The sequence below is a fragment of the Globicephala melas genome, chromosome 15, assembly GCF_963455315.2.
Source record: "Globicephala melas chromosome 15, mGloMel1.2, whole genome shotgun sequence".
NCBI classification, from domain to species: Eukaryota; Metazoa; Chordata; class Mammalia; order Artiodactyla; family Delphinidae; genus Globicephala; species Globicephala melas.
Window position 1 is genome coordinate 62,361,405 of NC_083328.1, and position 13,941 is coordinate 62,375,345.

At 40.0% G+C, this 13,941-nt stretch overlaps 1 protein-coding gene and 1 pseudogene across 4 annotated transcripts in view; one reads left to right on the plus strand and one right to left on the minus strand.

Annotated features, from left to right (window-relative positions):
- PIGU (phosphatidylinositol glycan anchor biosynthesis class U) overlaps positions 1-13,941 on the minus strand; it is a 125,091-nt gene that overhangs the window by 101,603 nt on the left and 9,547 nt on the right. For 3 of the 4 annotated variants that reach the window (XM_030830853.2, XM_030830850.2, XM_060284726.1), the window contains 2 exons: positions 2,532-2,591; positions 1,033-1,095 (listed from right to left, as the gene is read on the minus strand). The exons of the other annotated variant lie outside the window; for it this stretch is intronic. In XM_030830853.2, coding sequence (XP_030686713.1) covers positions 1,033-1,095; positions 2,532-2,591 — 123 coding nt within the window. The remainder of the gene's footprint in view (positions 1-1,032; positions 1,096-2,531; positions 2,592-13,941) is intronic. 4 annotated transcript variants of the gene reach the window in all.
- On the plus strand, positions 10,332-10,828 carry LOC115839180 (ATP synthase subunit d, mitochondrial pseudogene; annotated as a pseudogene).

Sequence of the window (13,941 nt, forward strand, 5' to 3'; positions counted from 1 at the left end):
AAAACCTCTTTGAGGTCTAAAATTCTAGAATTTACCCACTTTATGTTACTGATGACCAGAGCACAGAAAGGCAGACTGCTAATTCTGGTTCTATTACTTGGTAACACAAGCGAAAATGAACCACAAACAGACAACATCAATGGAATGCAGCCTTCACTCACCCCAGTCTAAATCCTCTCAGTGACTCCCAGCCAGTCAATGAGGACTGCAGACAATTTTTAAAATAACTACATAGATAGTACACATGGTTAATCTGTTAACTCTCTCAGAATCCAGGAAAATGAGAATGGTCCCACTACACAATTCTCCTTGGCTATTACATATGGTTTTCAATAGGTATTTAATACATGCCAAATTTTCCAATTAAGATTGCTCTCTGCAGGGAAATAGAAACTACATTGGGAATCCAGTTTTACCTTGGATGGGCATAAGACAGTGAGTTAAAAGCTCTATTCATTTTCTTTTGGAAAGAAAAACTGGTGAAAAGAATGGAAGACTTTTTTTTTTTTTTTTTTTTTTTGCGGTACGCGGGCCTCTCACTGTTGTGGCCTCTCCCGTTGCGGAGCACAGGCTCCGGACACGCAGGCTCAGCGGCCATGGCTCATGGGCCCAGCGGCTCCGCGGCATGTGGAATCTTCCCGGACCGGGGCACGAACCCACGTCATCTGCATCGGCAGGCGGACCCTCAACCACTGCGCCACCAGGGAAGCCCAGAATGGAAGATTTTTAAGGGTCTTCATTAATATAACAGTAGTTCAACTCCATTTACTCCAAAAAGTCTGAACCTGGATAGGTGAGTGGATATTAAGCCACGAAGATTAAGCTGACCTTTCTATATATATTAGTAAAGCTGTCTTATTGGTTTGGGTTTGGTCATTCCAGGGATGGCTGAACAAGCCAGAAGCTTCACTCCCACTTCTTAGGATTTTAAGACAGCTGATCTTTAAGTACATGACCTTTGATTTTTTGTGATAACAGAGATCATCAGGCTACCGAATTTCACTGGTTTTGTCCCACCCACTGACTACTCACCACAACTTTATTGAAGTCCTGGATTGCAAAATACAGGGCAATGGCAGTGAGTGCATCAGTTATCTGTCAAGAGAAAGAGAAATAAAAGGAAATGACTCTAATTAGTACAGGAGTAATGGAATGCTGCCAGAGCATGGAGTTTGGGGATGGTGATGGACTATCCAGTACTGAATTCTTACATTCAGGTAGAACTTCAACCCTCACTTTGACTACAAAGATAAAGCCTCTTCAGGGAGGTCTGACCAGAAAACTCTGAGGACTAGGACCCACTGAGGCTTACATCAGTTTGGTGTCCCACATCTGCTCTGTAATCGCAAGTTATTTAAGTTTTCTATAAAATGAGAATAATACCCACTGCTTTGCAGGCCTGATGCAGGTCAAGTACTTAGCGCACAGTAAGCCCTCAACAAGCCACAGCCATTATAATTATTAATGAAGACCTCAGTGGACCTCCTACTTGACCCAGATTTTCAACTCTAGATTAGACAAGTGTTTCAAATTTCTACACTCAAAACATAGCCCTGCTTTCTCAATTTTGAAGGTTCTTGCCCTTAAAGTCTCATCTGGCCCATGTCCTCTGCACAGAATGTCTTGGCAGAATGTTTAGGAAATTCCGGATGCCCTCTATACTGGCACCACAATTAAAGCCAATCATAGAACCCTGAATGAAGCTAGAAATTCAAGAATACATAGTCCAGAAATCAAATTTTAAAACTATAAGGAACTGGAACTGGTCAGATGCCAGAGACTACTCCTCACACATCCATAAAACTATCACAGTTCCATGAATTCACATTTAAGATAGCTTTTTGCTTTTATGTTCTGAGAAACTCCTCAGCTCCTAATATAGATTTTTTTCCCCTTAAAAACAAGAAGATAAAAGACTCTAAAATTAGGGCTTCCCTGGTGGCGCATTGGTTAAGAATCCGCCTGCCAATGCAGGGGACTCGGGTTCGATCCCTGGTCCGGGAAGATCCCACATGCTGCGAAGCAACTACGCCCGTGCACCACAACTACTGAGCCTGTGCTCTACAGCCCGCGAGCTGCAATTACTGAGCCCGCATGCTGCAACTACTGAAGCCCATGCACCCGAGCCCATGCTCCGCAACAAGAGAAGCCACCGCAGTGAGAAGCCTGCACACCGCAACGAAGAGTAGCCCCCTCTCGCTGCAACCAGAGAAAAGCCCATGTGCAGCAATGAAGACCCAACAAAGCCAAAAATAAAATAAATAAATTTATTTTAAAAGACTCTAAAATTGGGCTTCCCTGGTGGCGCAGTGGTAGAGAGTCCGCCTGCCGATGCAGGGGACACGGGTTCGTGCCCCAGTCCGGGAAGATCCCTCATCCCGCGGAGCGGCTGAGCCCGTGAGCCACGGCCGCTGAGCCTGCCCTCCGCAATGGGAGAGGCCACAACAGTGAGAGGCCCGCGTACCACAAAAAAAAAAAGACTCTAAAATTAAAAATACATACATACTGATTTTATGTGGAAGGTTACTTACCATAAATACCAATTCAGCATAGTCAATCAGGAAATGAAAGAGGTATATTATTAATGGAGTCTGCAGGAGAAAAACAAATACATTAAGGTAAAAGTTAATGTTATCAGCTTCCAGAGTACAGGGTGGGGAGGAGGCTATTCTGTCAACAAAAATCTCTTTCTTTCCTAGAATACTGTTTCATGCTAGTTTGCCAGCGTACATATGAGGGAGAATTATTTAGCATCACTTGAATCATTTTGTGCCACTGGGACTATCTGCTGAATTGAGTAAAGAGAATAAACAAAATCTAATGTGTTAAATACCTGGTGAAGAGCTGTTTACACAGTAAAGGTATGAGGTGAATTTTAGTTTTAAGACATATATAATAGGCACGGGAAACTCCATAATGGACCAGGATTGTTGAACTCATAAAATAAAATGCAAAATGTTTTCCCTTCTTCTATTCTCTGAGATGTTTTATATGATTAGTGTTACTTCCTCCTCAAACAGTTGGGAAATTAACTCACCATGAAGCCATCTCAACCTCAGTTTTCTTTGAGAGAAGATTTTAAATTACAGATTCAATTTCTTTCACAGATAAAACACTATCCGGATTTGCTATATTTTTCTTAGCCATTTGCTATTTTTTTCTTTTCTTTTCTTATTTTTTTTCTTGGTTTTCTAGGAATATGTTCATTTCACAAAAATTTACAATTTTTTTGGCATAAAATTGTTCATAATATTTTATTTGTTAGTGTCTACAGGAACTATAGTGATTTTTCTTTCCCAATATTGGTAATGTGCATCTTCTTTTTTTTTAATCTTGACAAATTTTGCCAGAGATTTCTTAATTTTATTAGTCTTTCGAAGTACCAACTTTGGGCTTTAATGATTATTATACTTCTTTAATTTCTAAACTTTACAATACACAATTCTTCAAACTTTTCTGGGGATAATTACTTTTTCTGATGATACCTAGATCACTGATTTTTAGACTTTTAAAAAAAATTTCTTTGTTTATTTATTTATTTTGGCTGTGTTAGGTCTTCGTTGCTGTGTGCAGGCTTTCTCCAGTTGTGGCGAGCAGGGGCTACTCTTCGTTGAGCGGTGGTTTCTCTTGTTGCAGAGCACGGGCTCTAGGTTGTGTGGGCTTCAATAGTTGCAGAACGCGGGCTCAGTAATTGCAGCTTGCGGGCTCTAGAGCACAGGCTCAGTAGTTGTGGCTCGCAGGCTCTAGAGTGCAGGCTCAGTAGTTGTGGTGCACGGGCTTAGTTGCTCCGCAGCATGTGGGATCTTCCCAGGCCAGGGATCGAACCCGTGTCCCCTGCATTGGCAGGCGGATTCTTAACCAATGTGCCACCAGGGAAGTCCTAGTCTTCTTTCCTAAAACAGTTGACCCTCGAACAATGTGGGAGTGCTAACCCCCACACAGTTAAAAAATCTGAGTACAGGGCTTCCCTGGTGGTGCAGTGGTTGAGAGTCTGCCTGCCGATGCAGAGGACACGGGTTCGTGCCTTGGTCCGGGAAGATCCCACATGCCGCGGAGCGGCTGGGCCCGTGAGCCATGGCCGCTGAGCCTGCGCATCTGGAGCCTGTGCTCCGCAACGGGAAAGGCCACAACAGTGAGAGGCCCACGTACCGCAAAAAAAAAAAAAAAAATCTGAGTACAACTTTACAGTTGGTCCTCCATATCCATGGTTCTGCATCCTCAAATTCAACCAACCTCAGATTGTACAGTACTGCAGTACGTCCTTATTGGAAAAAATCTGCGTATAAGTGGACCTACCTGTGCAGTTCAAACCTGTGTTGTTCAAGGGCCAACTGTATATTCATTCAAAGCAATACATTTTCCTCTGAGTATGGCTTTAGCTGCATCATACAAATTTTGATATGTTGTTTTATCAACATCATTCAGTTCAAAATACTCTAATTTCTCCTGAGATTTCTTCTTTAATTGAGACTATAGTGTAATTTCAAATTATTTTTATTTTCTTTTTATATTTTTGTAATGTATTTATTATTATGGTCACAGAAAATACTCTGTATTATTTCAATCATTTAAAATGTGTTGTGGGGACTTCCCTGGCAGTCCAGTGGTTAAGGCTCTGAACTTCCACTGCAAGGGGCATGGGTTCAATCCTTGGTTGGGGAACTAAGGTCCCGCATGTCACGCGGCACTGCCAAAAAAAAAAAATGTGTTGTGACTTGCTTTGTGGTCCATAATATGGTCAATTTTGATAAGCACTCCACAAACACTTGAAAAGAATGTGCATACTAACATTTAATGGTGTAATATTCTATGTATGACATCTAGGTTTGTTTGTTAAGGATTTATTCAACTCTGCTATGTCCTTGTTGATATTTTTGGTCTGTTTGTTATATCAGTGACTGAGATAGTTAAAAATCTCCCTCTTTGACTGTGGATTTGTCTATTTCTCCTTTTAGTCATGTGACTTTTGCTTTATATATTTTGAAGCTATGTAGTAAGATGAATTTATGTGTAGAATTACTGTATCTTCTGGGTGTTGATCTTTTTATCATTATAAAATAATCCTCTTTACCTCTAGCAATGTTTCTTGCCTTAAAGTGTTCTTTATCTAATATTAGTATACCTACATCAGCTGTTTTGGGGTAATGTTTGCATGATATGTCTTCTCCTATATTTTTACTTTCTACTTTTTCATGTGTCCTAATATATTTCAAATGTGTTTCTTAAAAGCAGTATATAATTATTTTTTAACCCAATCTGATAATCATTATCTTTTAGCTGGATTTTAGTCTATTTACATGTAATATAATTACTGATATATGTGTGTTTAAGTTTACTGTCTTACTATTTCATTTTCCATCTGTCCCATTTTCTCTATGCTGTTTTCTCTCCTTTCTTGCTTGCTTCACTATTTTTTATTATTCCATTTTCCCCTCTATTAGCTTGTTGATTATACATTTAGCTACTATTCTTTGAGTGGTTAACTTATAGATTATGACATAAGTCTTTGAGTTTAATTAAAGTATAATATAAATGATTACTTTTACCACTTCCTAAACAATAAAGAGACCTCTGAACACTTTAAACTCCATATAGCTTCTCTCAGCCTTTCCTGTTATTGTTGTTATAGCTTTAATTCTACATATATTTTAAACCCAAAATACATTATTATTATTGTTTTATCAGTCAATACTTATTTAGATTTACCCATATATTTACCTTTTCCATTGTTATTTATTCTTTCCTACATTCCATGAAACTGTCAAGGATCATAATCCTTCTGCCTTTTTGTATTTTTTTAAATGTGAGTTTGCTGGCAATAAATGCTATCAATTTTTATCTGCTTGGAAACCTGTTTAATTTGCTTTTATTTCTAGAGATATTTTACTTAGTATAGAATTCTATGTCAGTAAATATTTTCTTTCAGTACTGTAAAGATACCTTTTTGTTGTCTTCTGGATTCCTTCTTTTTTTTTTTTTTTTTTTGTTTGTTTGTTTGTTTGCTGTACATGGGCCTCTCACTGTTGTGGCCTCTCCCGTTGCGGAGCACAGGCTCCAGACACGCAGGCTCAGCGGCCATGGCTCACGGGCCCAGGCGCTCCGCGACATGTGGGATCTTCCCAGACCAGGGCACGAACCCGCGTCCCCTGCATCAGCAGGTGGACTCTCAACCACTGCGCCACCAGGGAAGCCCTGGATTCCTTCATTTTTGTTGAAGGGTTAGTTTCCCTCTTGTTTCTCTTTAAAGATAATTGTCCCTCTTTGGCTGCTTTTAACCTATTTTGGTTTTGAGCAGTTTTATTATGATGTGTGTTTTCTTTGAATTTATCCTGCTTGGGTTTACAGAGTTTTTTGAATTGAAATATTTCATAAGTTTAAAAAAATTTCAGCCACTAATCTCTTCAAATATTGTTTCTTCCTCATTCCGTCCCTTCTCCCATTCTGAAACTCTATTTGTATGTATGTTAAACCTTTTTACTTTTTACTGTATCTCATAGATTGCTTTTTTTTCCCCCTCTATTTTCTATCCTTTTCTCTCCAAGCTTCAGTATGGTTATTTTCTATCTTCCAGATCACTTATCTTCTCTTCAGCTTTGTGTAATCTGCTGTTAACCTTGCCTTTTGCATTCTTAATTTGTTATTATGTTTTCTAGTTCTAGAATTCCCCTTTGATCATTTTTACATATTCCAGTTCCCTGGTGTAATTCACTATCTTGTCACTTATTTTTTGAACATATCAATCACAGGTCACAGTCATTTTAAAGTCCAAGTTTGACAACTCCAATATCTGGATCACTTGTGAGTTTGTTTTTAGTGCCTATTTTTTTCTATCTTTTATTATGCTTGGTAACTTTTAATTGAATGACAGACACTGTGCAAAAGAAATTGTAGAGGTTCTGGATTTTCTTCCAGTAAGGGTTTCTTTAAGCTCCTGGCAAGTATTGATAATTAGAATTGTATCACCTTAATCTAATTAGGGGTTAAGCTAATTAGAAGCTGGCTTCAGTCTTTGTAAGACTAGTCTATACATGGTCTACCCTCATTCTTTGAGTGTAGTCCTTTAGAGGACCCAACTAGAAGCCAAGTCCTTTGCCAGAGCCCTACCACCTTGGTTAGAAGTGCACTTGAATTTGTATTTCCCCAGCACCATTAGATTGCCAAGAGCTCTGCTTAGATCTGTAGCTTCTTACCATCCAATTTCTGTTCTCTTTCTCTGCCCCCTCAGCCTGTGCCACTTACAAATTGGTAAATACATCAAGGAGAAAGCAGCTCAGACTGTCGATCTCACTTTTTGCAATTTCCACTCTGGGATCTCAGCCCTTCAAGTCCTGGTTATCTTGCTACTTTCCAATGCCATCAAACAGATGTTTTTTGTGTTCCTCCTGCTTTTCTAGTTGTTCTAGGCAGGATGGTTGGTCTGCTATTACAAGCCAGTTCACAAATCCACCACACCAGAAGGAAAGTACATGACTTGGTTTTAGTGAGCCCATGCTGGTGACTCAGAAGCACCTCTTCCCAACTCCCAACCACATGTAAAAATGTGTCTTATGATGCCGTAAAGGTTATTGACAGGTTTTTTCGTGAGATCATGCTAGTGTGGTAGAAAGAACAAGGCTTTGGGGTCAGACTCAGGTTTAAAACCAGGTTCCACTTATGTACCTCTGGGCAAGTTGTCTTCCCCTCTGAGCCTTAGTTTCCTCAGCTATAAAATAAGTAGAGTGACCTATTTCACAGGGTTCTTGGGAGAATTAAGTGGTAATATTCACAAAATACTTAGCATAGTGCCTAGCATACAGTAAAACTCAATATGTTAGCTACCTGAGATCAACTTTTTACCTCTTTTTGAAAATAGGGAAATCAGCTTTGCCTTTCAAAGTTCTAAAAGAATTAAACTTTTACAACTATCTACTAATGGATTCTTTTTTGCATTTATCTTTGTTTGTAAGAGGTAGCAACTTGATATTTATATTACCAATAGCCTGCTTTCAAAGTGTCTTGATGCTTCAGATAGTTTAGAATGGCACTAAATAGGTCTCAGAAATAACAGAACAAACTGTTCTCAAAAAGTCTATCAGCAATTGGGCTCACTTCCGTAATGAACTAACATGTACACAGTAGTTAGTTTAATTGCATATCATACTATTATAGAGAAGCATGCACTGAATATAATTTGTCTTTATGCTACATCTCCATTTAGGTGACTACTCCCAGTCAGGGTAGGGTATATATGGATAAACTCACAATTTTACTATCAGTACTTGACTAAACACAGAAAACAGAAACGTCTGTTGAAGGCAGTCATAAAATCTAACCTGTGGTTGCTAAATCACTTTTTTCTCTCCTGTGCAGATTTTTCTTCTCCACTTTCACATATTCTTACCTTTCCTTAAGAAATAGATAATAAAATCTGCTAAAGATTAAGAAAGAAACAATACAAAGCAGCAATGAACTTTCTCTCCAAAAGTATGCTTTTCATTTGGCTTGATATAATTTTATTTCTTTATAGTGTTTTATTACTTAGAAAAACTATATTAAAATATAGGTAGCTCTTGATTTATGAATGCTCAGCTTACAAGCAAATTAACCCATATTCAGGAATGAGGAGCAAGGAACTCTGAGTTTGAGCAAGTCATCCTCACTACGCTCAGGGGAAGCAACTGTTCTTGCCCCTTAATTCAGAGTTTTACAGGTTAACAGTCCTAACGGGGTTACCTTAGACAGGTATAGAGAGTTAACATGCTTCTAGTAGCTAGAAATTCCTACCTCTGGCCTTTATCCCCCTTTACACACGTATGCACACATGCACACACGTGATGAGGAGTAAGAATGTATTTTAGGCTCCCTCACTGTATCCAAGAAAACATTTTCCCAGAGAAAAAACATTTTAAATGATGGTTAAGTGGCTAGATATAGCTCTTCCATTTATTCATTTGACATATTCTTTCTGAAAGGATTATTTCACATTTTCCCCTCTCCTCAACCTCCAACTTCTCTCTCCAGTTCTCACTTGTAGCCGACAATCTCATTTCTCATATCACTGAGAAAAGAGAAGCAATTAAATGAGAACCACCTTATTTTCCCACTACCCAGTTGACCAACTTCCTCTATCTATATCTATATTCTCTATTGTTCTCTTATTAACAACGGATGAACTTCCTTTCTTCCTATCTAAAACCAAACCCTCCTTGGGCTTCCCTGTGGCGCAGTGGTTAAGAATCCACCTGCCAATGCAGGGAACACAGGTTCGAGCCCTGGTCCGGGAAGATTGCACATGCCGCGAGCAACTAAGCCTATGTGCCACAACTACTGAGTCTGTGCTCTAGAACCCACAAGCCACAACTATTGAAGCCTGTGCACCTAGAGCCTGTGCTCCACAACCAAGAGTAGCCCCCACTCGCCACAACTATAGAAAGCCCACACGCAGCAACGAAGACCCAACGCAGCCAAAAATAAAATAAATTTATAATAAATAAACAAATAAATAAATAAAACCAAATCCTCCACCTGTGAACTGGTGATCCTATTCCTTCTGGCCTCCTCAAAGACATTGCTCATTCAATCCTCTTTCTTACATCATCAACTTCTTTATCCACAGAATTATTCCCATCAGCATTCAAATATGCAGATCCTCATATTTTAAAAATCTTCACTAGCCATCTCCGCCCAGCTACCATACCATTTCTCTGCCCTCCTTTAGAGTAAAACTCCACAAAAAGGTTGTCTATACTCTGTCTTTCCACATCTTTCCCTCAGTGTACTTCGATCAGTCTCTTGTCCCTATACTCCAATGAAATTACTGTTGCCAAAGTCTCCAAAGTCTCAATTTTGGCAAATTAATCATCAATCTTCAATCTAAATTTTCTCAACCTTGAAATAGCATTTGACATAGTTTTTACTCCCTCCTTAAGCAATTACATGGTCATCTAGCGTCCATGAACATTCCCTTGATTTTCCTCCTTTTCAGCTATATTTGCTGGTTCCTCTTCCCCATCCCAACCTTGACGTATCAGAGTGCTCTAGGTCCTGGTATTATTTATGTTAATTCACTCCCTAGGTATCTTAGTTATCTATTTCTGTGTAACAAACTGTCCAAAAACTGAATAGCTTAAAACAACACACATTTATTATCTCACACAGTGCCTGAGAGTCAGGAATCCAGGAGTGGCTTAACTGGATAGTTCTGGCACAGAGTCTCTCATGAGATTGCAGCCAAGCTGTTGACTGAGGTTGCAATCTAAAAGAGCTTAAATATCTGCTTCCAAGCTTATTCATTTGACTGTTGGCAGCAATATTCAGTTCATCACAAAGGCTTCCTTAAGGTTGGTCATGACATGGCTTCCCCCAGAGCAAGTGATCCAAGAGGGAGAAAGTCTACAATGGAAGCTGCCAACTGGGTAGCTTTTGGGGAGATCATACCCCAAGACCAAAGGCCACTGTTAATTCCCTGAAATCCTGGAATGAGACCCTCATCTCCAGTTGGCTACTCTACCTGAGAATCTACCTGCTATGACTAGGCTGACTACAAGGCCAATGTGGTGAAGGCTGGCTTGGCAGATGACTTTGAAAAGAAGTTTAATGCCCTGAAGATTCTCGTGCCAGAGCATAAATATACTGTCCAGGTGGATGCTGAAGAAAAAGACGCAAATGCTGTGCTGAGTTTTTGTCTCTCTCAAAGGCCAGGATTAAGGAATATGAGAAAGCTGGTGAAATACACAATTCCATTTGATCAGTAACCATTAAGGCCTTGAATGAAGTCTTCCTAGAAACCAAATTAGACAAGAAGTATCCCAAGTGGCCTCACCAGCCAACTAAGAATTTATCAATTTGAGTATGGGAGAAAGCGGTGGCCCTCATATTACAAACTCTGGACATTAAAAACAGTTATATTAGGGCTTCCCTGGTGGTGCAGTGGTTGAGAGTCCGCCTGCCGATGCAGGGGACACGGCTTCGTGCCCCAGCCCGGGAGGATCCCGCATGCCACGGAGAGGCTGGGCCCGTGAGCCATGGCCACTGAGCCTACGCGTCCAGAGCCTGTGCTCCGCAACGGGAGAGGCCGCAACAGTGAGAGGCCCATGTATCGCCAAAAAGAAAAAAAAACAGTTATATTAAAAGATAGAAAAGGGGGAGGGGTGAAGGAGGAGAGAAGTAGGTGAGGGAGATAAAGAGGCACAAACTTTCAGTTGAAGATTAAAATGAGGGAATTCCCTGGTGGTGCAGTGGTTAAGAATCCGCCTGCTAATGCAGGGGACACGGATTCGATCCCTGGTCCAGGAAGATCCCAAATACCGCAGAGAAACTAAGTCCGAGTGCCACAACTACTAAGCCTGCACTCTAGAGCCCGCGAGCCACAACTACTGAGCCCACATGCCTCAACTACTGAAGCCCGTGCTCTGCAACAAGAGAAGCCACCACAATAAGAAGCCCGCTCACTGCAATGAAGAGTGGCCCCCACTCGATGCAACTAGAGAAAGCCCATGTGCAGCAACGAAGACTCAATGCAACCAAAAAAATTAATAAATTTGAAAAAAAATCCATGATTCTATTAAGAAAAGAAGGAAATTAAATGAGTCACAGGTATGAAATGTACAGCGTGGGGAATATAATCAGTAATTACATAATATCTTTGTATGGTGACAAATGACAACTAGACTTATCATGGTGATCATTTAAAAATGTATAGGGACTTCCCTGGTGGTCCAGTGGTAAAGAATCCGCCTTCCATCCACTAAGATCAGGAACAAAAAAAGGTGGCCCACTCTCACCACTATTATTCAACATTGTTTTGGAAGTTTTAGCCACAGCAATCAGAGAAGAAAAAGAAATAAAAGGAATCCAAATTGGAGAAGAAGAAGTAAAGCTGTCACTGTTTGCAGATGGCATGATACTATACATAGAGAATCCTAAAGATGCTACCAGAAAACGACTAGAGCTAATCAATGAATTTGGTAAAGTAGCAGAATACAAAACTAATGCACAGAAATCTCTTGCATTCCTATACACTAATGATGAAAAATCTGGAAGTGAAATTAAGGAAACACTCTCTTTTACCATTGCAACAAGAAGAATAAAATACCTAGGAATAAACCTACCTAAGGAGACAAAAGACCTGTATGCAGAAAACTATAAGACACTGAGGAAAGAAATCAAAGATGATACCAATAGATGGAGAGATATACCATGTTCTTGGATTGGAAGAATCAACATTGTGAAAATGACTCTACTACCCAAAGCAAACTACAGAGTCAATGCAATCCCTATCAAACTATCACTGGCATTTTTCACAGAACTAGAACAAAACATTTCACAATTTGTATGGAAACACAAAAGACCCCGAAAAGGCAAAGCAATCTCGAGAAAGAAAAAAGGAGCTGGAGGAATCAGGCTCCCTGACTGCAGACTATACTACAAAGCTACAGTAATCAAGACAATCTGGTACTGGCACAAAAACAGAAATATAGATCAATGGAACAGGATAGAAAGCCCAGAGATAAACCCATGCACATATGGTTAACTAATCTATGACAAAGGAGGCAAGGATATACAATGGAGAAAAGACAGTCTCTTCAATAAGTGATGCTGGGAAAACTGGACAGCTACATGTGAAAGAATGAAATTAGAACACTCCCTAACACCATACACAAAAATAAACTCAAAATGGATTAAAGATCTAAATGTAAGGCCAGACACTATCAAACTCTTAGAGGAAAACATAGGCAGAACACTCTATGACATATACCACAGCAAGATCCTTTTTGACCCACCTCACAAAGAAATGGAAATAAAAACAAAAATAAACAAATGGGACCTAATGAAAATTAAAAGCTTTTGCACAGCAAAGGAAACCATAAACAAGACGAAAAGACAACCTCAGAATGGGAAAAAATATTTGCAAATGAAGCAACTAACAAAGGATTAATCTCCAAAATTTACAAGCAGCTCATGCAGCTCAATATCAAAAAAACAAACAACCCAATCCAAAATTGGGCAGAAGACCTAAACAGACATTTCTCCAAAGAAGATATACAGATTGCCAACAAACACATGAAAGAATACTCAACATCATTAATCATTAGAGAAATGCAAATCAAAACTACAATGAGATATCATCTCACACCGGTCAGAGCGGCCATCATCAAAAAAATCTACAAACAATAGATGCTGGAGATGGTGTGGAGAAAAGGGAACCCTCTTGCACTGTTGGTGGGAATGTAAATTGATACAGCCACTATGGAGAACAGTATGCAGGTTCCTTAAAAAACTAAAAATAGAACTACCATACAACCCAGCAACCCCACTACTGGGCATATACCCTGAAAAAACCATAATTCAAAAAGAGTCACTTTGAGGCTTCCCTGGTGGCGCAGTGGTTGAGAGTCCGCCTGCCAATGCAGGGGACACGGGCTCGTGCCCCGGTCCGGGAGGATCCCACATGCCACGGAGCAGCTGGGCCCGTGAGCCATGGCCGCTGAGCCTGGGCGTCCGGAGCCTGTGCTCTGCAACGTGAGAGGCCACAGCGGTGACAGGCCCGCGTACCGCAAAAAAAAAAAAAAAGACTCACGTACCACAATGTTCATTGCAGCTCTATTTACAATAGCCAGGACATGGAAGCAAACAAGTGTCCATCAACAGATGAATGGATAAAGAAGATGTGCCACATATATACAATGGAATATTACTCAGACATAAAAAGAAACGAAATTGAGTTATTTGTAGTGAGGTGGATGGACCTAGAGTCTGTCATACAGAGTGAATTAAGTCAGAAAGAGAAAAACAAATATCGTATGCTAACACATATATATGGAATCTAAAAAAAAAAAAAGTCATGAAGAACCTAGAGGCAGGATGGGAATAAAGACACAGACCTACTACAGAATGGACTTGAGGACATGGGGAGGGGGAAGGGTAAGCTGGGACAAAGTGAGAGAGTGGCATGGACATACA